The sequence below is a fragment of the Pleurodeles waltl genome, chromosome 9 (assembly GCF_031143425.1).
Source record: "Pleurodeles waltl isolate 20211129_DDA chromosome 9, aPleWal1.hap1.20221129, whole genome shotgun sequence".
Lineage (NCBI taxonomy): Eukaryota > Metazoa > Chordata > Amphibia > Caudata > Salamandridae > Pleurodeles > Pleurodeles waltl.
In genome coordinates this window covers 1,172,387,018-1,172,413,608 of record NC_090448.1, presented here as the reverse complement: position 1 = coordinate 1,172,413,608, position 26,591 = coordinate 1,172,387,018, and the positions used below count along the sequence as shown (strand labels likewise).

At 47.5% G+C, this 26,591-nt stretch overlaps 1 protein-coding gene across 1 annotated transcript in view; it reads right to left on the bottom strand.

Moving 5' to 3' along the window:
* The window catches only part of SCFD1 (sec1 family domain containing 1), a 354,775-nt gene that overhangs the window by 254,848 nt on the left and 73,336 nt on the right, over window positions 1-26,591 (bottom strand). The window contains exons 9-10 of the mRNA XM_069209057.1: window positions 5,378-5,463; window positions 1,453-1,552 (exon numbers count right to left, since the gene is read on the bottom strand). Of these exons, the coding sequence (XP_069065158.1) occupies window positions 1,453-1,552; window positions 5,378-5,463 (186 nt within the window). The remainder of the gene's footprint in view (window positions 1-1,452; window positions 1,553-5,377; window positions 5,464-26,591) is intronic.

The window sequence follows — 26,591 nt, the reverse complement described above, 5'->3', positions numbered from 1 at the left end:
CACCATCCAACACATTACAATCCAGTCCACCCCAAACTAATCCACCCCACACCAATCCAGCCCAGTCTAAACTTCCCCACTCCAATCCAATACACCTCACCTCAATCCAATCCACCCCACCCAATCCACTCAAGTCCAATCCATACTACTCCGATCCACTCCAATCCAACCAGCCCCACTCCAACCCACCCCACTCCAATCCATTTCACACCACTCCAATCCAACCCACCTTACTCTAATACAACCCCACACCACTCCAATCCAATCAATCCACCCACTCTAATCAGGTCCACTGCTACCCAATCCACCTCTCTCAAATCCAATCCACCCACATCAATACAATCCACTCTAATCCACCCACTCAATGAAGTCCTCCCCACCCCATTTCAATCTAACCCACCCAACTCCAATCCATCCTCACTCCAATCCACCCCACTCTATCCCAATCCAGACCACCACACTTCAATCTAATCCAACCAGCCTACCCCCAATCCAATCCACCCCACGACAATCCAATCTACCCCATCCCAGCTCAGGCCACCCCACAATAATCCAATTGACCCACTCCACCCCGCTCCAATCCACCATGATCCAGTTCACCCGAATCCAATACACCCCACTCCAATCCAATTCACCCCACCCCACTGCAATCCAATCCATCCCACTGCAACCCCAATCCAATCCACCCCATTTAAATCCACCCTACTCCAATCCACCCCACTAACTCCAATCCTCCACACACTATTCCAAACCATCCCACTCTATCCCAATCCAATCCAACACACCCCAGTTCAGTCCAACCCACCGCAATCCAATCCATCCAGCTCCCCTACTCCAATCCAATCCACCGAACTCCAATGAATCCAATCCACTCCAATCCAAACCACCCACTCCAATCCACACTACTCAAATGCACAACAATTCCACATTTCAATCCACCCCACCCCACTCAATCCACCCCACTCCACCATATTGCACCCTACTCCATGAAACTCTGTCACTGATCAAATGTACTCTACTCAACTCTACGACACACTACTCCCCCTACTCCACTACAACAAATCCACTCTACTCACCCAAACCACGCCACTAACTTTTCGCCATGCTGAAGGTCAGCCTCACTGGTGTACAGCATGGCAAAACACATTGCCAAAGCCAACAGCTCTCGTACAGGCGAGACCTATTGGCTTTGCCAATGCTGGTTTAACTATGCATATATTGCATTGAAAGACTTCATTGTTTTACCCTAAGATCAAAGGCCACCAAGGTAAGCATGTAAACACTGGACAACAGGCACAATAGACTAAATCACTACTGGAAGACACTGTTGAGAAGATTTAAAGGCCTTATTCCTGAGCAGAAGAAAAAGCAGGAACCTTCAAAGCTAACATTAATGCTGCAGCCTTTCTGCAGGGAACATCAAACTGCAGCTTTTGCATTTCCTTCTCTTACCAGCACATCGTGCACCAAGGCCTGATACGTCCATGTGTGATGCAAAGGGGTCGCCAAGTCTATGTTCCTGTCCACAAGCACCAGCAGAGGCCTTTGGAAGCTGCAATGAAGAAGCACAGACAACTGTAACAACCTATCAGCGGACACACAGACACCTCCTGCCACAGCCAATCATAATCCTGAAGACATGGTCTCCAACTCCCACTCTGAGAATTTTAAAAAGCTCTTCACCTCCCATAGAAGGACAACCATTGCAATACAGTTTCAAAGTACTGTACCAACGCATTAGGTGAAAATCTATTTGTTAAACAAAGAACATTTTGCATGTCAAACCCAGAAAAAGAGTGGGGCAGAGCCAGCAAAGGCTCAAATTTGAACAAAGTGCTCAGATCAATCTATGATGTTCTCACATGTGGGTGCAAACCTCAAAGGGAGACACCGGGGTAGCGTGCAGGAACTTCAGATCACTGAGGAAGTGTTGCCAGCACCAGATGCATCCCTACAGCTCCAGGAGTAACAAGTTGTGCATCAGTATGGCAAGGACCACAACAATTACACTGTCTCTGGTTCTGGGAGGCGTTCTCTATGGACCAGCTGGGACAGGGCAACTATTACCAGGCTTGACCCAGCACCCCTCTCCAAGGTCTGCTTGCAGACGTGCACTAGAAGAATGGGAGAAGCTGAAAATTGTAGCAGAATTATATCCAAGGGGCGAATTCAATAGGGCCGTGGGAAGTCAAAGTCGTAATTGTATTTTTGTAGCGCTTACTACCCCTGACGAGGCGCCAAAATGCTTTTTGGCGAGTAGCACGCTACTCCAGATCTCAAGAGGAATTAGTGGAGGATTAGTATAGGGAAATAGGAGTACAGTAATAGTATAATTATGAGTTAATGGAGGGATAGAGGGAAGAATCCAGAAGTGTTAATTGGGAGTTTATAGTAATGGGATGGCTTGGGATGAGTAAAGGGGGATGGAGGAGGGGAAGAGTCTGTGGAAAGGGTTAGGGAGATCATGGTAGCAGGAGGGGTTTGCATGAGTCAAAGATTAGATAAATGAGGGAGAGTTTAGTAGGGTTGTTTGGGAGATCATGGTAGTAAAATGAGGGTGAGCTAGATGCGGTTGAGGAGGGAAGAGCTTAGGCAGGATTATTTTGGAGCTGAAAGTAGGAGAATTGGTTTGAGATGAGTCAGAGTGGGGATGGAGGAAAGGTTGATAGAAAAAATAGGGTGATGGGGAGACAGAGTAAAGCTTGCAAGAGAAAATGTATATTTTATTTAATACAATATCCATACCAAAAATGGACCCTATGGGTAATACTTCAACGAGCTGTCAACAAGTACATGCTGAACTAGTATATGAGAAATATCTGAACTACTCTTTTATAAGTAATACCTGAACTAGCTGCCGCTGGTAATACCTGAAGTGGTTGAAAATAAGCAATGTTTTAACTGGTTGTCCAAGAGTAATATCTGAGATAGGTGTCCACTAGTAATACCTTTAGTTGTTGCCCCCCAGTAATGCCTGATCTAGATGTCCATGAGTAATATATGAACTTGTTGCTCAGTATTCATACCTACTAACTGCCCATTAGTAGGTAATACCTCAACTAGTTGTCTATTAGTAATTCCTAAACAACTTGTCTATAAGTAATATGTGAAATAGTGTTTGATGAGTACGTTGCCCATTACTACCGCATGAACTAGTTGTCCGTTAGTGTCCTGAAATAGTTTTCCATTAGTAATAGTGTTAGACCTGACAGCCTTAGGGTGGTCATCCCCCAACTTTTCGCCTACCTCCCTCCATTTCTCTGACACTGTTTTTGCTGGTTTTAGGACCCTGCACACTTTACCACTGGTTATGAGTGCTAAAGTGCATATGCTCTCTCTCCCCTAAACATGGTAACATTGGTTTCTACCCAATTGGCATATTTAATTTACCCATAAACCCCTAGTAAAGTGCACTGCGTACATTATTAAATGCTATGTGTGGGCCTGCAGCACTCATGGTGCCACACACATAAGTAACCCCTTAACCATGTCTCAGGCCAGCCACTGCAAGGCCTGTGTGTGCAGTTTCACTGCTATTTCAACTTGGCATTTAAAACGACTTGCCAAACCTTACACTCCCCTTTTTCTATTGATAAGTCACCCCTAAGGTAGTCTCCAGGTAATCCGTAGGTCAGGTTGCGATGTAAGTAAAAGGCAGGGCGTGTACTTATGTGTTTTACATGTCCTTGTAGTGAAAAACTCACAAATTTGTTTTCCACTACTGTGAGGCCTGCTCCTCTCATAGACTAGCATCAGAACTGCCTTCATATACTTTTAAGTGGTAGATTCTGCTCTGGAAGGAGTGGCCTTGTCATGTTTAGTATGGCCAGAATGGTAGTAGAAAATCCTGCTTAATAGTAAGGTTGGTTTTAATACTACTATTTTAGAAATGCCACTTTTAGAAAGTGGGCATTTCTCTGCACTTACTGCTATCTGCGCCTTACAGCATGTCTCCAATCCACGTCTGGTCTGTGATGGTTGACAGCTCCCTAGTGCATTCCACCCAGCCAGCCATTAACACAGGACACTCAGTCACATGTGTATTCATCTGCATACTGAATGCATTTTCCTGGGCAGGAAGGGTGGAGGGGCTCTCTCTTACACTTCAAAAGCCAGTGGGCTGCCCTCACACAAAGGACTGTAACCCCCCACAGGGATCTTAGCAGACAGGACTGGGCTGAAAGGAGAACTTGTGCATTTGAAAACCATCTTTTCCCTACTTCAAAGGCACTTTTGGGTATATATACTGGGTCTCTGACACCACCAAATCAGACACTTCTGGATCTACACCTGGACTCTGTCAGAAGGACCACATAGCTGCTCAAAGGACTCATCTGGACTGCTTTGCTGAGAAGGACTGCTGCCCTGCTTGTTGACCTGCTGCTTGCTGACCTCTGCAGCAAGGAGTCTGCCTTTCCCACAAGCGCTCTCAAAGGGCTTGGATTGAGTTTGACTCCTGTTCTGAAGTCCGAGGGCCAACAAAGACTTCATCTACTAGCATCTAGCTAGTTCACCGACTTCAGCAATTTCATAACAGACTCCGCTGCCTGCTCTGGCTCCGTGGTCCTCGCTGCACGGAACTACTGCGGCCTCGCTGACGTCCCGCAGTGTGATCACGGCACTGCGAAGTCGACTCATCACGTCCTGACTGACTGGATTCATTAACACTGCTGGGTAACAAGGAACCGATGCTTCGCCATCAACCTCGCATCAGCTCCCCTGCAACCAGATGGAACTGTCACCTTGCCTCCCCTTCCTCGCAGTACTGAACTGACGCCTCACCTCCGGGACGCCGTAAGGGACTGACACCGCACCGGCTCCAGAGATGCATCACCTCCACGACTCCGTGCAACGTCTTTGTTTCTTCATTTTCAAAGGTACTGTGTCTGGGGGTCCGTGCGACTCTGTGACCGGAGCCAGTGGCTTCGGACTGTTGTGAATGACTCAGTCATCGAGGTCGTAATAGCCCTAATTGGAGCTATTGCGGAAGTAAGAGCTTTATTGGGATTTAATCCTTAAAAATGTATATCTTAGCTTGTATACATTGGATTTTTGACATTCTGACTTTATTTTATTCAGTGAAAAATTATCTATTTTTCTAAACTTGTGTGGTGTATTCTTGTGGTGTTTTCACTGTGTTACTGTATGAGTTATTGCATAATTACTTTACACATTGCCTTCTAAGTTAAGCCTGCCAACTCTGTGCCAAGCTACCAGAGGGTGAGCAGAGGATAATTTGGACTGTGTTGTGACTTACCCTGACTAGGATTGTGGTCCGTACTTGGACAAGGGTGTATATCTGTGCCAACTAGAGACCCGAATTCTAACAAATACCTAAACCAGTGGGGCATTACTACCATTTGTCCATTAGTAGTACCTGAATTGGCCGGCTCCCATGTTGTCTCCTGTGAATAGGCTGTTCCTTGCATCTCGTAAGTTCTCTCGTAGCTTCTTATCCAGTTTCTGGCAGAGGCAGGAGAAAAGAGAACAGCAAACAGTTAGAAGTCGTACCTCTAAAGGGTCACATCCACCTCACTTAAATAAATGTGTAATGTAAACTTCAATGGACACATTCAATTCCAAAGGACAGGAGAAATCATTTTTCCTAAGAGACATGCTGTAGTGTGGAACAGAGCAAATGATATAGTCATAGATAATGTGCCAAGAAATAAGGCATGTTGGTCATCAAGCAAATTCAAGCATACAACTACCCAGCTCAATTTCTGAAAGTACGAAGAGCTGCTTCTTCAATACCCCTTCTTTCCTAGGACTCTACACCCTCAGTGGGCTGTCCAAGCACCAGCTGTTACAGAAACTGCAAACATTTTGCAAAAGAGAAAGCTTCAATATGCTGTTTTCCAAGGACTCCAAAGCTGAGGCAGGCATCTCAGCAAAGGGCCAAAGCAGCTAACATCAACTCCTCTGTTTGGGGACATCACAACCAGAAAAGGACAGCGGGCCAGAACTCTTGCACTCCATCTACAGCCAATAAGGGCCTGATTTATACTTTTTTAGCACCGCATTTGCGTAACTTTTTTGACGCAAAAGCAGTGCAAACTTACAAAATTCAATTATATTTTGTAAGTTTGCGGCGCTTTGGCGTCAAAAAATTACGCAAATGCTGCGCTAAAAAAGTATAAATCAGGCCCTAAGTACCTGCCTTCCACAAGCTACACAAAGCATCTGCACACCTACCACTCTGCAACAAAGCGTCCATCTAGGGCTGCATGTTTAGTGTACAGAATCAAAGAAAGGCAATATATCCGCCATCTATTTCATCTAAACGAATGATCTTTCTGGGTTCAGAGTCAATGGAATGTTCTTTTGCAGTTATATGCTTCATCTAGCAATACTGTAAATGTTCGAGGCATCCCTGCCCATTTATAATGTCAAGCTCCAATAAAAAGTCAAGGAAAGTATTATCTGAATAAAGTACCACAGGATCTAGAAATTAGTTACATTTTCCCCAATGTAAACATAAAACACATGATACTTTTGGCTAGGATGACATGAGTTAATGCGAAATATACTGTGTGCAAAGACAATATTCTATATGCCCTCCCAGACCGGGGTAGTCATAAGAAACAAAACTTAGGACCTACAGGACTCATTTGAAGCACTACCATACGCACAAGATCATAGGTAATGGGCATTGGTCCAGGAAATCACATTAGTATCACCAAGTGACAATCATGCAAGAAGCAATTCATGAAACAAACAGGCCTGATCAACTCATACATGGGGATATTATTTACATGACTAGATAAACAGACGAGCAATGCAACAAGCGTGGCAGGTGGATTCAGCAGTGGCTTCAAATGGACGGTTCTAACTAGTTTGGGTGTCTACTGAATAGTAAAGTTTTAAAACTCTTCTAAAGGAGAGAAAGCCCAATTGTTGTCTCAGAAAGAATGGCAGAGAGTTCCACAGACTAATTGCTGCTCAGGTGAAGGATCTGTTCTGTGCTTATTTTGAACTTCAAGAGGTTGGGCAGGCATTTGTGTCTTCATTAATGGTTTTGTGAGTTATGCAGCAGACTTTGAATTTTATTCTGACCAGCAGTGGAAGGCAAAAAAGCCTGCGTAGAACTGATGCAATGTGGGAGCTACTGTAACTGAAGCAATATGGCTCACTGGAATTCCTGCTAAGATTCAGAGTGCCATCATGATAGTTGGCTGAATTGAGCTGTTTTGATGGTGTGTTGTCTAAGATACATGTTGGAGCCTAGTGTGAATCCTAGCTACTTCACAGACGGTGCCAGGGTAGGTGTGAAACTGTCCAGATATAGATATTGGGGTAATTCTTTGGACACTTTGGTGGTCATTACAACCTCGGCGGTCTTTTTACAAGACCGCTGAGGGACCGCCGTGCTGAAGACCACCAGTGCAGGCGGTTTTCCGCTCAGCGCATTATGACCGCTGGCAGCCCTCCGTCCTTTTCCGGACGAAGAGCCGCCAGCAGCCATACTAGCGGACGGCGGGAAAGATGAGGTAGCTCCACCTCCACCGCCCCGTCAACAGAACACCGCCCACCGAATCACGTCCTGTGATTCGGCGTGGCGGTGTTCTGTTGACGGGGTGCTGGCAGCGGAGCTGCCCCCATGGATCCCGTCCCCTCCCGGAGGATCAACGGACCAGGTAAGTTGATCGTCTGTTAGGGGAGGGGGGGTAGGGGGCGTTGTGTGATGTGTGGGTGCATGGGGGGGTGTGTGTATGTAGAGGAGGTGTGTGAGTGCGTGTATGCATGCGGGGGTGTTGTGTGTTTGGAAATGAGTGCGTGTCTGTATGTATGTCTGTATGGATGTGTGCGTGTATGTCTGAATGTGGGTGTGTGTGTATGACTGTGTGTGTGGCTGTTGGCATGTATGTTGGTGTGTGTGCGGGTATGTGTGTTGGTGGTGCCTGCGTGCGTGTCGGGTGTGAATGTGTAATGTAATGTTGGGGGTAGGGGTGGGGAGGGGGGTCCTGCCACCTTTGGGGGTGGCAGGGATGGTGGGGGGTGTAGGGGAAGGACTCGGGGTGGGGGTGGGGGAGACCCCTATCAGTGCCAGGGAAGGAATTCCCTGGCACTGATAGTGCTCACCGCCATGGATTTCATGGCGGTTCCTAACCCTATGAAATCCATGTCGGTCAGCCGGGTCATGATACCGCCGGCGGTATTGTGACGACCGCCGGGTTGGAGACCTTGGTCTCCAGCCCAGCGGTCGTATCCGCCCTGGCGGTCGGATCGGAGAAGTGGCGGATGACCACGGCGGTAACCACCATGGTCATAATTCCAAAATGTTTACCGCTTTATGGTCAGAAAAGATGCCCATGCTGTTATGCAAAGCATTCAGTACTATTCCATGTTTAATTTAATTGAACGTTGCAGAGAAATCTAACAGAATTAACAAGCATGATTATCCTTTATCCGACATCCTGAGTATATTGTTGATCCTGTGTAAATTGTTGAGTACTTTCAGGTTTTCTGCCTCTGTGCTGAACCCTCTCTAAAACCGGACTGCTGTTTGGCAAGAAGTGAGTTGGCAGTTAAGTTTTTGGAGCAACAGTTAAGTTTTTGGAAACATTTTCATAAAACTAAGCTCAGTACAACATTTGCCAGTTTGCCTGCCAGCATCTTGTGCAGTATTTTAAAATCCACAATTATTAGCACCTTGGCCTCTAAAAGCCACAATAATAAAGATATTTACTCAGTTTAAGGAGAATCACTAAATATTATACGTCAGTCACTTCTACCAGTGCTCTAAACGGGGAGTTAGCAGGACCTGAAATTCTTTGTAAGGTTCTTCTCCTCTAGTGGCTTGTTTATCCATTCTCACTTGTCTTTCCGCGTTTTGTTTTTTACCAAATTGTACACAAAAAACCTCTGTTGAATAGACATATTTTAGAAAAACTTTCTGACATACTGTGTCTAATCAAATTTACTAAGATGGTTGAAGGTTGCACTAGACGCCCAACATGTTTACCAAATCCGGCAGAAATTCACATGTTACCTAGAGGCTTCAGCTGATGGTCTGAGGTCTGCATGTGGTCACTGATGTTTCACATATCCCTTTTGAGGATCCCATACACACTCCTTTATACAAACAATACCTGCCCACACACATGAACCAGGATTCTACTGAGATTTCAATAAATAAGAAAGTCATTTAATCCATACCTCATCTTGCCTAAATATGCATCGTCTTTAAGGGCTTTAGGACTGAAGCCTCTATTGTGTACGCTATAAGCACACTTTCTAATTCATGAGTGAGCTCATACTCTACCTAGCAGTTGTTTAGGACTGCGCCTCACCACAAATGATAAGGGGCAGTATGTTACCTCTCAGTCTCTTTAATCCGAGTTGAATTCCATTCTATAAGGACTTGCTCGTAATACTGGGTGATTGGAAAGATACATTTCAACAACTTAATCTCAGATACAAGTGGATTACATATTCCTCTTATGACCATAACATCAACTCTAGAGTATGAATCACAGGTTGATGAATAAATGCTCTAGTATACAAATGTTGCTCTCGCCAAACCTCCACAAGCCCATATTGTTCTAACATTTTTAGAGATTTCACTGAGATGTCACCAAGGAACTGCAGGGGCAGCAATGAATGTAAGCTCTGCTGTGGTCGCTGGATATCAAGTAATTTTCCACATGTTTCTGTAGAATGAACCCAATTTTCTGGATGACTGCTTTATTTTTAGTGATCACTAATTCTTTACCTGCTAACTCCGATGTCAGATCTTCATGCATTATCTCCATATGTGATCAATACTTGGCCTGGCGATGTGGGTATTCAAATATAGCCACTTCAAGCTTACAAAAATGCAGAAATTCTCCCAAAGGCAATTTATACATTTTATGCCTTGTCTGCATTTTATAAAAGTCCCATTTTACAACAGGCAATCTGTACACACTATGGGCCTGATTACGACCTTAGTGGAGGGGCTTATGACATCACAAATGTGACGGATATCCCGCCCTCCGTTTTACAAGTTCCACAGGATAAAATGGAACTTGTAAAATGGCAGAAGGGAGTAATCCCCTCCACCAATACCGTAATCAGGCCCTAAATCCTTTTCAGGAATTTGCCTGTTGGGACTAACATCTTCTAGCACTCCAGCAACTCACTGAAAGCCATCAAGAACTTCAACACCTGGTTCACAGATTCATCTGTGAAGTCTTTAAGGTTCATCGCTCAGCCTCACCCTCTTCAAAGCATGCGTGAATCCCTCTGGCCAGTCTCATCCACGCACAGGGCATCAACATCCTCTCCCACATCGACACAGAGCAATTCATACTCTCCTTCTCAGACAAGACCCCTAACACAAGAAAAAAGTTCACAACCTGCATGACCGAAGACACTAATTTGATGAAAGCCGACTGTCTCAATCTCAACACGGACAAGACAGAAGCAGTGATCTACGTTAAAAAACACCTCACCATGAGACTTCAACTGAGGGCCAGCCGAACTCAAACCCACACCCAGAATCTATACCAGGAGCCTTGGAATAATTGTTGCCTGCAAACTGGACGTGATCTCACAAGTCAACACTGTCAATGCATCCTGCTCCCATACCGGGAAGATGCTAAGAGAGATCTTCAAATGGCTCCCAAGCAACACTAGGAAAACTGTCACACCATGGTACCAGCAAGCTGGACTACAGGAACACCCTCTTTGCCGGATCACCAAGCAACTCACTAGAAGAGTTAAAACTATCCAGGCCGTGGAAGCCAGACTCATCCTCAACCTTCCACACAGAACTCACATTACACTACACCCCAGGGAGCTCCACTGCCGCCTAACAAGCAAACACACTCATTTCAAGCTCTTCACACACACATTCAAGGCACTACACATATCCTAGGCCCACACGTACCTGAACAGTTGCGTCTCCTTCCACCAACCACCCAGACATCTCTGCTCCGCAGGACTCCTACCCGCACACATCCCATGCACATACACAACCAGATCAGGGCAGCGGACATTCTCTTACATCGATCCCCCACAGAGAACGGCCTCTCCCTCTTCATCAGGGCCTTCTCCTCTCTTCTTGAATTCTTCAAGAAGCTGAAGACCTGGCTTTTTAGTTAACCAGCCTACCACAGGCAGCACTAGGTACACAAACCTGCATAGTGCCATGATACCCTTGTGGCTGTCAGTGTGCTTTACAAATACACATAACAAAGATAGATATTTTAAGGCATGGGAAAAGTGGGCTCTGGCCTACAGCCCCAGTCTTTCAGGCGACCCCTGATAGAGCCAACTCTGTTCTGCAGAGAGTCTTGCCCTACTGACTTTGAATAATTCTTGAAAGGATAGTTTTAAATACTGTTTGTCTTTAATTTAGTTTTAAAGTGAGTGATGTGGAGAGCCTACTAGAGACACTTTGCAGAGAAATGTTGTGTTTATATTTCATGCATCATTCATAAAGTTTCTTTTAAATCTAAACAGGACCTCACATTTGAGAAACAAGAGAGTGCCAAAGAGAAAATATGCAGTAACATTAGTGGGCTGCTGCTGTATTACAATATTGAAAACACAGGTCAATTTCTCTGAATATTAGATGTAAACACGTTTAGAATGTGGACGAGTGTGTCTGCGCACTATCAATGACCCGGCCAAGGATTGCATGAAAGAGCTAAAATTGGATCATAAATTCAAAGCTGTTCTGAACAGGGGACCCCAAGGTACGTTCAGGCCTGGACCCCCAAAATCCTTAAGATGTCTCTGATAACAAAATACAAGTGCATTACAGGCACATAACGGTGGGTGGGACATACAGCATTGTCACAGAGTACCCTGTGTGACAGAAACTAACATCCTCAGTCGTTTTGGAAGTGCTCTTTAGAGACCTTGGGCTGATCATCCAGAGCATGTTTACCTTAGTTTCAAAGGTGAGCATGCTCACTCGGTTCGAGGACTCAAGGATCAAAGGCATCCTCAGACACCCCTCCAACCCACATCCACAAACTGGAAGGAGTTGGATTTAGCACAGCGAGTGCACTAAAGGCACATGAAAAACATGTCTTCCTGAGTTTCAAGTGGCTCTCAGAGCCCTTAGTAAAGGTTTACTTGGCGCACATACAGTATTACTCAGAATGTCGAGAAAGGCAGATACTTGACAGGTAGTAGAAACACAGTTCATAATTCTTTTGATTTGTGATGTTGTGAAGCTTGTTCCATCCTGTGGCGTATGAATGTGAAGGGCCTTTGAGTTGCCACAGTATGTTGAACCGAGTGTGCTGCTGTGTTGGACTGCTCCCAGGGCTGACACTATGGAAGTCTTTGTGAGTGATGCATGAAAGTGGTGCCTTAGTATGGATTTATGGCTCACCTTCAGTAGTCTTGGGTTCAATAATCTATTACTGTTATTAGTGTCTGTTCTTTGAAGCTAGCACATTTGGGGATTCCAAAACCAAGCTGTGTAAGTTGTGGTTTCACTTTGAAGGAACAGTAAGAAACCCTAACACATTTTTGAGGAATGAACATCTGGAGGTGTCCAGGATGGAGATATGTGCATTGATTCCACTCACTTTACCATAATGTCCTGCAAAATTCAAACTTTGTGTAAATGGCTAAGATCACTTATTTATTTACATTTCGTGATGGAAATTTCTGGAATCCGTGGTGATCTACATATTGCCAATGACTCCGCGTTTTCACATGTCATCACATAAAAATGTAACATAATTTTTATGGTTGGGCCTAGCGACCACAATGGATAAAGAGTCAAAACCCAACATGGGCAGTCAAACACAGGGAAGTTTTTTTTTTTTCGTAGTGTGGGTAACTGTTGATTTTGAGCCCGTGATTGGTCGCTAGCCAAGGAAACCTACCAAACTTAGACATGTCTGAAAAGTAGGCCTATAGGGGAGTCCACGATAGTGTGATTTGCCCCGTCCTCACTGGTGTTTTCTAATCAGATTAGCTTATAAAATCAGAAACTTTGGGTAAAAACACACATTTTTCACAGTTTTCTGTGACAAAATTCTGGAATCTTCAGGGAGCCACAAATTTCCTACCACCTAGCTATCCCCCACATTTCCTGATAAAAATGGTACCTCAATTGTGGGTGTCTGTGAGGGAGAGGGAAGCTGATCGGTGGTGTCTGACCGGTTGGTGGAAGGTTAGGCGTTTGACGATGTATGCTGGTCCTTCAATGTGCGGGCCTTGTAGAATCAGTTCATGAGTGTTTCAGCTCGGTCATTAGTGAAGCAAAACACTCTCCTTGCCCCCGCTGACTGTGTGCTTATCGATGAGCATGTACTGGGCTCTGCTGCCTTTGGCTGGGTTTGCATTACAGTCATATCATGTACATATGCACTAACCATCCACAGCCCAGCTTCCTCCCCTATCCCTCGCTGACTGCGTGCTTATCTGTGAGCATGTACCGGGCTCCACTGTAATATCATATACGTATGTATTAACCATCCACAGCCCAGCTTCCTCTCCTAGCCCTCGCTGACTGTGTGCTTATCTGTGAGCATGTACCGGGCTCCACTGTAATATCATATACGTATGTATTAACCATCCACAGCCCAGCTTCCTCTCCTAACCCTCGCTGACTGTGTGCTTATCTGTGAGCATGTACTGGGCTCCGCTGCCTTTAGCTGGGTTTGCATTACAGTTATATCATATACGTAAGTATTAACCATCCACAGCCCAGCTTCCTCTCCTAGCCCTCGCGGACTGCGTGCTTATCTGTGAGAATGTACCGGTCTCCGCCGTAATATCATATACGTATGTATTAACCAACCATAGCCCAGCTTCTTCCCCTATCCCTCGCTGACTGCGTGCTTATCTGTGAGCATGTACTGGGCTCCACTGCTTTTGGCAGGGCTTGCATTACAGTCATATCATATACGTATGTATTAACCATCCACAGCCCAGGTCCCTCTCCTAGCCCTCGCTGACTGTGTGCTTATCTGTGAGCATGTACTGGGCCCCGCTGTAATATCATATATGTATGTATTAACCATCCACAGCCCAGCTTCTTCCCCTATCCCTCGCTGACTGTGTGCTTATCTGTGAGCATGTACTGGGCTCCACTGCCTTTGGCTGGGTTTGCGCTAAAGTGATATCATAAACATATGTATTAACCATCCACAGCCCAGCTTCCTCTCCTAGCCCTCGCCGACTGCGTGCTTATCTGTGGGCATGTACTGGGCCCGCTGTAATATCATATACGTATGTATTAACCATCCACAGCCCAGCTTCCTCCCCTATCCCTCGCTGACTGCGTGCTTATCTGTGAGCATGTACTGGGCTCCACTGTAATATCATATACGTATGTATTAACCATCCACAGCCCAGCTTCCTCCCCTATCCCTCGCTGACTGTGTGCTTATCTGTGAGCATGTACTGGGCTCCACTGCCCTTGGCTGGGTTTGCTTTACAGTCATATCATATACATATGTATTAACTACCCTGCTCCTGTACAAACGGTCTTCCCTTTACTTATGGTGGGAGAAAGAAAAGTCAAAAGGTATTTGGTAGACAAAAGAAGGTCAGAATAAAACAAAAGTGTAAAATTAGATGCATTCCTAATTGCTAAAAGCAAGGTTCAAAATCAAAAGGAAAGGCAAGTGGGACGATCTTGATGTGCAGCCTTAGGACTGTTAAATGGGCATCCAGTCTATAGCCACCAGGTCAGGCCCATGCAGATGTGCAGGGTATCCGCTTAAAATACATTTACATACAATTCATGTATGTGATCCCTGGTGAGCTTAAAAGTCTGATCTAGATCAGGCCCTCCTGGACTCGGATCCGGTGAACTAAACTCAGAGTACTGTATGTGCTGATACCAATAAATTTATATAATCCTCCTTCAGCCTTAGTGTGATGCATAAATAATGCAAAAAAGAAGAGAGAACCCCGGGTAGTTCCTAAGTTTAGGTGGAGATCAGCTCCAGCATAAATTAAACTACAACACCAGCAACACTCTAAATTTGCTCTCTTCCAATGTCTGTGTAAATATATATATATATATACACATATATATAATAATAATAATAGATGGCATCCTGCAAACCCTATATATAAAAACCATCTCTATTTTTTTTATAAACAGCGAAGAAAGATAATGCCTGTCGCCAAAGTCAGAAGTGGAAGGGAAAGGCAGGTCGGGTCACAGAGCATAATTAAAGTGGCTGTTTAAAAACACAAAACATTGCTTTTCTTTCTTCTGTAGTATTATTTTGGACCTTACAGTGACAAGGAGAAAGAAGATATTTATGCAGCATTTTTATTTTTGCTGTTTTGGGTAATTATAGAAAAGTTAGAATCCTTTGAGTTTCAGCTGTGCCTTAAAAAAAACTTGTATTAAACTTCTTCTAGTTTCTTTTTGCAGCAAATATCTAACATCTTTTTTGACGTGTTTAATTTTGCAGTAGAGATTATAATTGTATTCTTCATGTTTGGAAACATGCTCTCTCTTCCATGTAACAGAGCCACGCACCAAGCATTTAAGCTGTTTGTGGGAAAGGGGATGGCGTGACCATACATTTTAAGGAATAAAGTACTCTCTGCCATACAAGATAAGGATATTGCAAATCACCTTGGAGTCCCATTACTGCATCAAGGAACTAGGTCTTCCGCCTGGCTGAATGTTGCGACAGACTAATGATACTATGATGCGTATAAGTCCTAACACTAATTGCCAAACTTCTCTGTTCTTGGGTTCTTCTTCCCGGAACTGACAGGTGGGGGAGCTCTAAACATTTAAAATTAAATCCAGACACGACAGAAATGATGGTGACTGGTGATCTCGCAAACGTCAGGCCTGATAAGTTTGGCAGCTGCCTGGTGGTTCCACCTGCTTACACAGGGAAAGTCCATGTCTTCGGGATTAGTCTGGTGAGATGACATTTGTGGCAACTAACTTTGAGTCCCTTTAACTGTTTAAATCTGTTCTGCAATGAATTCGGATAAACGCGGTCTTCATCACATGTTTATCTTGGTTTCAGCCAGCAGATGGCGGTGTTGACCGCTTCACAACGACGAGTTTTCCTTCTTCAGTAAAACCCATGTTAAGCTGCCTGCAGCTCACTTTTAATGTATTTTAAGCGGATGCCCTCAGCCCCTTCCCCCGGTCTCTTACCTTCAACCCTGTTTATTTACTGTACCCTTAGCCCTAAAGCCCAGTTATCTGTTGCTCCTTCTGGTGTCAGGGCGACCCTAGCAGAAAGCGCCGGGCAGGCCAGCAACAGCCCCTCACCCCCAGGGCTCAGAGACAAGGCCCTGGGTCAGCAGCCCCTAATCCCCGAGGGCTCAGAGGCTAGGGCCTGGGTCAGCAGCCCCCTCATCCCCAAGGGCTCAGAGGCTAGGCCCTGGGTCAGCAGCCCCCTCATCCCCGAGGGCTCAGAGACAAGGCCCTGGGTCAGCAGCCCCTAATCCCCGAGGGCTCAGAGGCTAGGCCCTGGGTCAGCAGCCCCCTCATCCCCTGAGGCTATGCCCTGGGTTAGCAGCCCCCTCATCCCCGAGGGCTCAGAGGCTAGGCCCTGGGTCAGCAGCCCCTAATCCCCGAGGGCTCAGAGGTTAGGCCCTGGGTCAGCAGGCCCTCATCCCCGAGGGCTCAGAAGGCCCTCATCCCCGAGGGCTCAGAGGCTAGGCCCTGGGTCAGCAGCCCCCTCATCCCCGAGGGCTCAGAGGCTAGGCCCTGGGTCAGCAGCCCCTAATCCCCGGGGCTCAGAGGCTAGGCCCTGGGTCAGCAGCCCCTAATCCCCGGGGCTCAGAGGCAAGGCCCTGGGTCAGCAACCTCTCATCCCCGGGGCTCAGAGGCAAGGCCCTGGGTCAGCAACCTCTCATCCCCGGGGCTCAGAGGCAAGGCCCTGGGTCAGCAACCTCTCATCCCCGGGGCTCAGAGGCTAGGCCCTGGGTCAGCAGCCCCCTCATCCCCAAGGGCTCAGAGGCTAGGCCCTGGGTCAGCAGCCCCCTCATCCCCGAGGGCTCAGAGGCTAGGCCCTGGGTCAGCAGCCCCTAATCCCCGAGGGCTCAGAGGCTAGGCCCTGGGTCAGCAGCCCCCTCATCCCCGGGGCTCAGAGGCAAGGCCCTGGGTCAGCAACCTCTCATCCCCGGGGCTCAGAGGCTAGGCCCTGGGTCAGCAGGCCCTCATCCCCGAGGGCTCAGAAGGCCCTCATCCCCGAGGGCTCAGAGGCTAGGCCCTGGGTCAGCAGCCCCCTCATCCCCGAGGGCTCAGAGGCTAGGCCCTGGGTCAGCAGCCCCTAATCCCCGGGGCTCAGAGGCTAGGCCCTGGGTCAGCAGCCCCTAATCCCCGGGGCTCAGAGGCAAGGCCCTGGGTCAGCAACCTCTCATCCCCGGGGCTCAGAGGCAAGGCCCTGGGTCAGCAACCTCTCATCCCCGGGGCTCAGAGGCAAGGCCCTGGGTCAGCAACCTCTCATCCCCGGGGCTCAGAGGCTAGGCCCTGGGTCAGCAGCCCCCTCATCCCCAAGGGCTCAGAGGCTAGGCCCTGGGTCAGCAGCCCCCTCATCCCCAAGGGCTCAGAGGCTAGGCCCTGGGTCAGCAGCCCCTAATCCCCGAGGGCTCAGAGGCTAGGCCCTGGGTCAGCAGCCCCCTCATCCCCGGGGCTCAGAGGCAAGGCCCTGGGTCAGCAACCTCTCATCCCCGGGGCTCAGAGGCTAGGCCCTGGGTCAGCAGGCCCTCATCCCCGAGGGCTCAGAGGCTAGGCCCTGGGTCAGCAGCCCCCTAATCCCCGAGGGCTCAGAGGCTAGGCCCTGGGTCAGCAGCCCCTAATCCCCGGGGCTCAGAGGCTAGGCCCTGGGTCAGCAGCCCCCTCATCCCCGAGGGCTCAGAGGCTAGGCCCTGGGTCAGCAGCCCCCTCATCCCCGAGGGCTCAGAGGCTAGGCCCTGGGTCAGCAGCCCCCTCATCCCCGGGGCTCAGAGGCAAGGCCCTGGGTCAGCAACCTCTCATCCCCGGGGCTCAGAGGCTAGGCCCTGGGTCAGCAGCCCCCTCATCCACGGGGCTCAGAAACAAGGCCCAGTGTCCGCAGCAAGGATGAGTGGGGAACAGATTAGATCTAAAGTCTCCTGCATCAAACCTGGGACATGTCCCGCCCTCCAGCACTGCTCTAAAGGTCCTGCCCTGCAGGGCACGATCACAGACCTGTGGTACCAGCCTCAGCAGGCGGCATTCACTGACCTGCGGTACCAGCCTGAGTAGTGGCAGGGCGCAGTCACGCATCCGTGGTACCAGCCTGAGTGGTGGCAGGGCGCAGTCATGCACCCGCAGTACCAGCTTCGACAGGCGGCAGAGCGCAGTCACAGACCCGCTGTACCAGGCGCAGTCAGGCACCCGCGGTACCAGCCTCGGCTGTGGCAGAGCGCAGTCACGCACCTGCGGTACCAGCCTTAGCGGCCGGCGGGGCGCAGTCACGCACCCGCGGTATCAGCTTCGGCGGGCAGCAGGGTGCATTCATGCACCTGCGGTACCAGCCTCAGCAGGTGGCAGTGACAGGTCGACAGATCAACTTCAATTTCGGGATTCTTCTCAACTTTGAACTGTGATTCCAGAGCTCAGCATGACGTCATTTAGCGGTCGCCAGCTTGTACCCTGTGATCCCCATAGCTGCCAAGGTTTCAGATTGCTAAGTGTGACATTTTCATAATTTCAGTGTAATAGAGTGACATTTCAATGACTATGAGTAACACTTTCCTGCAAGCAAAATCAAGCGATAAAGACGAGAGAACCATATAAATATTGTAATTTAGTGAGAATCCTACACCAGCGCCATCTTGTGGCCTTTGATAAACACTACTCGGAGCTTACCTAGCAAAGTGAGAAACTGGAACAAGAAGGTTCTACAGCACTTCAGGACTTGCGTGACAATCTCAGGCATTGCAATAATGCGGGAAAATTACCGGGGGTGCGTTATACTAATGTGAGATGCGTGACACTTGGCAGGGCTGGACCCCTGGCACTGCCTTTGCGACCCCTGGTCTCACAGGTGGCAAAATCAGTGCCTGGAACTCAGGGGCAGCTTGTCCCAATGAACAGTGATTAGGGCTCCATTCTCCTGGTTTTCTGTCTTTTTTTTTACTACACAAATAGAGAATAATGTTCTTCACTATTTGTGTAGTAAAAAATGGAGTATAATTCAGTGAAATGTGACCCTATCTGGCTGTTAAGGTAGGTACAAATGCTTTCAAATGTATGTGGCATTCTTGCTTGCGGGCGAGTGCGTGAATGTGTAAGCATGTGTGGGTGCGAGTTAAAGTAAAGGTTAAATGGCGTGTGATGTCACTTCCGCTGCCCCTGGCATTTTGGTGAACTGATGCCCCTGGGTCGTAGAAGACAGAAGCTAAAGCTGATAAATACCAGAAAGGTGCTAACCCGAGACATTTGTGGGTGGGGCAAGAGGGCGCGTACGGGACCACAGAGAGTTACAGAGAAAATCTAAGTAATGATCAAATGCAGTCAGCGTACCAAGGAGGGAGGAAAAAATGCAAAATAGGAAAGACAAAACGAAGGAGAAAAAAGAAATCAGAGGGGAGAGCTAGATGGTAAGGAATTAAAGAAAAATGGAAAGACGAAAAGAGAAAGGAAAATAGAAAGCAAGAAGTAAAGAGAGGAGCCTTTCCTTGGAGGAACAGTGCCTGGGTCACTGCCTTGAAGTGACCGAGATGAGACATTTCACTCTCAGCGGTAGCCCTGCAGTTTAAAGATGGAGGTAGTTTATTGTTTATAGCTGCTCCCCTGGTCCTGCTACAAGTCTGAGCTGCGACAGTGCATGTCACCTCCAGCTAGGACGGGCTGCTGAACCTGGCTGGGGCGCTCCACCCTCTCAGATTTGGGCAGCGAGGCTCTGGAACTCGCCCCGTTGGACTTAAAGGTCCTGTAACTTGCAGGGGCCCGATGCAACCCCACTTGTATCATCAGACTGACTTCTGTGGTTTACGCCATCTTCCAGATGATTGATGGTCCAGGTCTCTTCGGCGCCAAGAGACCGTTTTGACGGTGTAAAAAGCGCTTTACAAAATACTTGATTGTACACAGGATAAAAGATGACTGCAGGTGAACTCGTAGATATTAAGTCAGAGGGCCATGACACTAGGTCAGGCCGCCTCAGAATCCTCTGCCAGAAGGCCAGGCAGGACTTTCAATCAATCATAAAATGTATAAAGCCACGGGTACTTGAAGAGTGTCTCGGCGCTATGTGGCTCGCCGCGATCTCTATCGACACACAACTCCTCAAAAGCTCTATCAAAAAGTCAGGTGTTGAGGAGGCGTGTAAAGGTCTGTTCTTCCGTCACCTCCCAGAGGTGCAAAGGGAGGGGTTCCAGGCAGAGGGGGTGAGGACGGACAGCGATGAACCACCCCATTCCTGTCGCCGGAACCTCGGAACAGCCAAGAATGACTGGACCCCGGATATCCGGCCTGATCCTGTTCCTCGGATAATATGGCCCTTGTGGTGAAAGGCTCTGTGTGATAGCACGCGTCCCTTGAAGCGGAGCCAGTGAAGCTCCTTCGGGGGCTGCTGGGGGGGGGGGGGGGGGACTCCTTTTCGAGACTTTCACTAGGAGCCGGCCTGAGGGCTTCTGCACTGACTGCAGCCTTCTCAGTGGGTGATCCAGGGGGCCCCGAAGCAGAACACTCGCAGAGTGCAGACAGGACGTGATCAGCGCATGAATTACCACTTTCTGATGCTGCTCGGCTAACAGATACAGAACTTTCTTTAGACCTTAAAGGCCACAGCAAACACCCACCACATTATCAACGTGAGCCCCAAACATTCAAGTTATCAAATTTCACCCCAAATTCCTCACTACAGAGGAGAGGGTGGGGAGACAGGGGTGATGCTGACGGGGCCAGCATTTCTAAGTAGGAGCATTTGAAATAATACGTCTACAGCTGCCTGTGGGCGCACGTTCTGTGTGATATCCTGCTCGAAGTAAACACACCATGTACTTAGTAACACAAATTCTCTTTTAACTATCAGATCTGCATAGACTTTACACTTAAACGTATTGGGGAAATAGAGCGATATTTAGGAATGGAAAATGCAATTATAAAATATCTTCCATCATCCCACTAGACATAAAAAATAAATACAGGGGAAACGAATATCTTCTTAACTCAACTTGAAGAGTTTCTAACATTCAACAGAAAGACCATGAGATCTTTCGGTGTTGAGAAAGCACTTCATCCTGGAAGCCTCTAGTCTACGCAACATTGTCAAGAGGTTATCAGTCTTCGGCAATGGTCCTATGAATGGCTGCATCACCAAGACTGTGACATACCAGGAAGAGTGTTCCTTTGGTGCTTGGGTGACAAGACCACATCTATTCAAGACCTTTCGAAGGAATGCAAATTAAGATTTGCAAAGATCAACCTGAGTTTTAATGCGCTTTCTATGTTTTCTTCAATGCTGACTTAAGTGGTAGCAAATGTGTATGCAACAAAAAGAAAAATGATTGTTGTGTATTTAGAAGCATATGGGTTTCATTTTGAGCCAAAGTGAGGTATTCTATGAAATGTCAAAGCCTTCCTCAAGTTTCATTTTGAAGGACTTGAGAATCAGTTGCTAAAGCTCTTCCATGTCAATGTTACCCCACTCTCCCGCAAGATGTTCCAGTGTCGACAGAGAAGCTGAGGAAGCCCAGAGACGCCAGGCACTGAGCTCCCTTACCCGCATCACTTTAATCGCTGTTCCTCAGTTACAAAGGCGGATGGACAGATCTACCACCCTAGTAAATAAAGTACCCCAAGTTTGAATCTGGTGCGAACTATACATGATTGTTGTTACCGTTAAGCACTCAGATTCTCCCCACCCTCTGTAATGTGGATGAAAGGGGACAGTAACCTTGGACAGCTCTGTGCCAGCTGCAGGGTGCTTTAACTGGCATTAGAAGTTACAAAGGGTAGCCTGGCACATTTAACAATCAGCGTTATGTTACAAAGAGCACCACACTGTTACAATTCATTTAATATGTCAGAAGAGTGCCAGAAAATAGAGACAACCCAAAGATAGCATAAAACCACATAAATGTTTCTACAGTTCCAGAATAAAAAGTGATCATGTTGAAGGCAGGACAATGCCAATAAATTCAAATTAGGAATTCAGTTTTGTAAGAGAAGGAAACAGGCCACTATAACTTTGCAAACGCCTTAAGTTAAACCTAAGGCAGGACAGTGAAGAACCACATGGACCTCCCTCAGTTGAACTTCTAGCATCCATCCATGTGATAGGAGGAGTTACTGAAGAGGTTGGTGTATGCATGCCCACACCCACATGGACCTCCCTCGGTTTAACTTCCAGCATCCATCCATGTGATAGGAGGAGTTACTGAAGAGGTTGGTGTATGCATGCCCACACCCACATGGACCTCCCTCGGTTTAACTTCCAGCATCCATCCATGTGATAGGAGGAGTTACTGAAGAGGATGGTGTATGTATGCCCACAGCCACATGGACCTCCCTCAGCTTAACTTCCAGCATCCATCCATGTGATAGGAGGAGTTACTGAAGAGGCTGGTGTATGTATGCCCACACCCAGCTACTCCTAATCCCAAAGGAAGGAAGGAGTAACCAACCCATGAAATGAACGAGCTACCGGACTTCTACGCTCCCACACGTCAACTTCGATCCGCCAACCTCGCCGTCGTCCCCCGAATCCAGCGCAAGACCTGCGGCGGCAGATCCTTCTCCTTCCTCGCCGCCAAGACCTGGAACTCTCCCCCCACATCTCTACGCCAGACCCAGGACCTCCTCGCCTTCAGGAGACTCCTCAAGACCTGGCTCTTCGACCGCTAACTGCAGCGCACCCCCCCCCCCAGCGCCTCGAAACCCTGTCGGGTACATAGCACGCTTTATAAATATCGTGATTGATTGATTGATTGATTGACCGTTCAAAGATTCTGTGTTGGGACAGAGGCGAGGATCAGAAGAGGCCCCTTTGGAACCCCACCTCGAAAGTGACCAAGAGAGGATGGCGCAGCTTCGGAGAAGTGACCCGTGTACTCTAGCCATGAGTGAAACTGCTCAAGACATCAAGCAGGTGGACATGCAAGATTAGGTCAACAATCAGACAATCAAATCAAGTCCAATGTACCTTATTATTTTAATCTTAGCAGTACTACAAATCCTTAACTGTAAAGTAGCAGAAATGGCACGGTGGCAATGGCAGTAGTAACTCAGTTCACAAATTCTTCATCGCAGTGTCAAGTGCAGCTGTCCCATCATAAATACCAATCATTCTTTTAGACAAATCTTGCTGCAGATCCTGAAATGGTATGTAAACAAACCAAACAAGATCTAACAACTAACAACCATCTGCATGAAACTTTGCTCCAAAAATCAGCTTGGCAGATCAGAGACATCAGTAGAGGGAGCCATCGTAGAGCTTAACATACCCCACGGATCTGACACCTCTCTGGGACAGGAGAATAGGCTGGTGTGGTGCCAGCAGGTCACGCGTGTCTAGGCCGCAGGTGGGGAAAATGGCAGAACGAACAAACACACACAGCACATGGGTGACGTTAAGTGACCAGAGTGATCTCTTAGCATTTAGTTATACCCTCGGGCCGCACCCAGCCATCAGGTGGTGCACAGGATACACTGTAGGGCAGAGGCCGCATGGCGCTCTACAGCTGGGATGAAACTACCACAACTGTCTACATGTCTTTCTGATAAACGTGACCGGGTGCCTAGGATATGGTCGCAGTTAGTAGACTTCAAGCCTCTAAAGACTGCTCCAGAAAGATTGAGTCAGTCAAAATAATCTAACCTGATAATGCCAGACGAGCTAAGAACAATGTCAGAATGCATGGGAGGCTTTTGTACACGGGATCTCAAAAGGGCAGGGGCTGACATTTACAACAGCTTCAGACTGGAGCAGAAGAAGAACGCAGTAGTGCACTGAGACACTGCAGTGGCATAGTCCTAAAATAGAACTTCAAATATTTCATTAATCCTCATCAGCTAGTGTAGGTAGAAATACCTACGCGAGTGTAGGTAGAAATCAGTTACACATCCTGGGCACAACAAAGAGTCCTTTCCAGGAATGCAAAGAAACTGCACTGAGTGGTATAGTAGGTATGTATCAGTGACTTATTCAGCTCTTTTCCACATACATTGATGAACATTAAAGTAACCACCAGCTGCGACCACATGTTCCCTTAGACCTGGATATAACACGTCTCCGCCCTTCGCCCTCCGCAACCTCCTTACTGATACTGCCCCTGAAGAACCTTCATTACATTTTCTGTCCTCCGCCACCTGGCATCAACCCATCACGCATCAGAGTACACAGTGGTCTATTCTTGTTGTACTGCCAGGGGAGCCCCGTTTAAAATACGGGGCCACCGTGATCTTTGTGGCAATGTTTTCTATGGCTCGCCAGAGCAGTTTTCTCTGATCAATACCTCTATCTTCCTATCCGGATTTTTCTGACCAGCTGTAAATCATTGTGCTTTCTCCGCTATGCTTTTGTAATCCCCATCTAATCAAGATGCTGATTTCACAGTTCCCCGGAATGCTCCTTTCATGGGCTCTGAGCAGACAAGGAGGTCCTTGGGAAGATGAGGTGCTCTGGTGAAGCAGGCATTTCCCTTCAAGCCCCCTTGGACTCAAAACCGGAATCCTCAACTTTCACCTATGTCATTTCCTGATTGGCCCCATTGCTAACAATTAACACCTTTATTGTGTTGGTGGGACGGGGGAGATTTGGAGGGGGTAGTGGGACAGTATGGTGCAGACTGATTTCAGCAAGTTCCCTTTTTGTACCAGGGTTCCCAGTTGCTGAGGATCTTCTGTCAATCTGCACCCCCTTTCAACTCTCATAAACTGGACTGTTCTCAGATTCCCTGGGTTTCTTATTTGTCCTGGTAGCTAAAGTTCTTCAACCTACTTTAGACCTCTCAAATGCTCACCCAACATTCAAGAGGCCTCTGACCTGACTTTGTCCACCTGCTCTCTCCCTTCCACGGCCCAGTCTTTCATTTGTTCCACCTGTGTGCCTCTGCCCATTCATCATCCTCACAGACTTGCTTTTTTCACTGCTATTCTTCTACTATGTGTTTTCCGCGTGAAGCTCTGCTTCCCCTGCAAAATGAGCAGGGTGCTGGCTGCAGAGTTTTCTGCATAATTATTAATGATCCATGATTGGATGAACGGCGATCACCTAAAACCAAACTCAACTCTGACAAGACAGGATTCATCATAACCCAAAATAAGTATGATTTGGGGAATTCTTCTCCCTCCCCACCACAACGAGTACCACCCCCCAGCCCAAGAACTCTGTAAAGAGCCTTGGAGTTCTCATTGACAAGAATTTGTCCATGAAACCCCAGTTAGGGGCAGTAACACCCTCCTGCTTTTTACAGCTGTGCAAAATAAAGAAGATTGGAAAAATACTCACATCGAAGCCATGATTCAGTTCCTTATTGCTTTAGTCATCTCAAGGATGGACCATGTGAACTCTCTCTGACTTGGTCTCCAAAAGGTCTCTATTGTAGACTTCAAACCAGGCAGCCAGGCGAATCTTTTAACAGCCCAGACGCTGCCATTTCGCCCCTCTGATGAGAAAGCTACACTGGTTACCAGTAGAACAGCATTGCATCTTTAAAACTGCCTATATCAGGGAGAAGGATACTCTGACTAGGCCGAAGCGTTGTGGTCACCCCATGAGGGGGCTGTTTCCCTACATGATACAAATGAAATGTCTTCATAGGGCGTACTGTACGCTGCAGCGCTTGTGGCGCATGGGGGTGATAGCCTCACCACAAGGCCTTCGGTGTCAAGGGCCGGAAGACACATTCATACACACTGTGTGGGAGAGTTCTGCTCTGAAACCATTCTGGGAAGGGGTTATAGGATGTCTTGGCACAGTCTTATCACTACATACACCATTCAACCCCAAATTAGTACTTCTGCACGTGGTTGAGGTAATTGGGGGATATAAACGAACACTCTTACTGCTGGGGTTCACTATAGCAAAGAGAGACATTACCAGAGTGTGGAAAGCAGTGTTGCCCCCTGTACTGAGTGTTTGGAAACGAGGCCTGGACCACTGTATGGCTTTAGAAATACCTATATATCAGGCGCAGGGCTGCCCACACAAACATTCGAAGATTTGGCAAAAGGGGGCGGATTATAGGGGCATTCGTTTTCCCCAGGTGCATTCTCACCAAGATGATACTGAAGTACTGAATGTTGATGTGTAGGAGATATCTCATATGTCTATGTAATGACTAATTGTATAATGTATAAGATGTGCTGGAGAAGGTTGGGATGAGGAAGGGAGAGGGGGAACATGCAGTTACAGTTTAGGAAAAATTAAACCTTTGCTTTGCATGGCTATGTGAATATGTGTTATTATGATCCGGCTTCGGCTGGAATGAGTTGGGCATGCAATAAAACATGTTTTGGGGGAACAAAAACTGTCTGTATCATCTTTAAATCCCTCCGTGCGCAGAAGCCCAGCTTTTATGTCATCCAGAATCAAAAAATACACCGCAATCGCAAATTAAGGGCCACTCACATGAATCTCCTCTCAGTCCCCTCCTTAAAAAGAAGGGACTGTGCGGGATTCCAGATTCTCTGTTCTCGCCCCCTGCATCTGGAGATAAGATGCACCTCC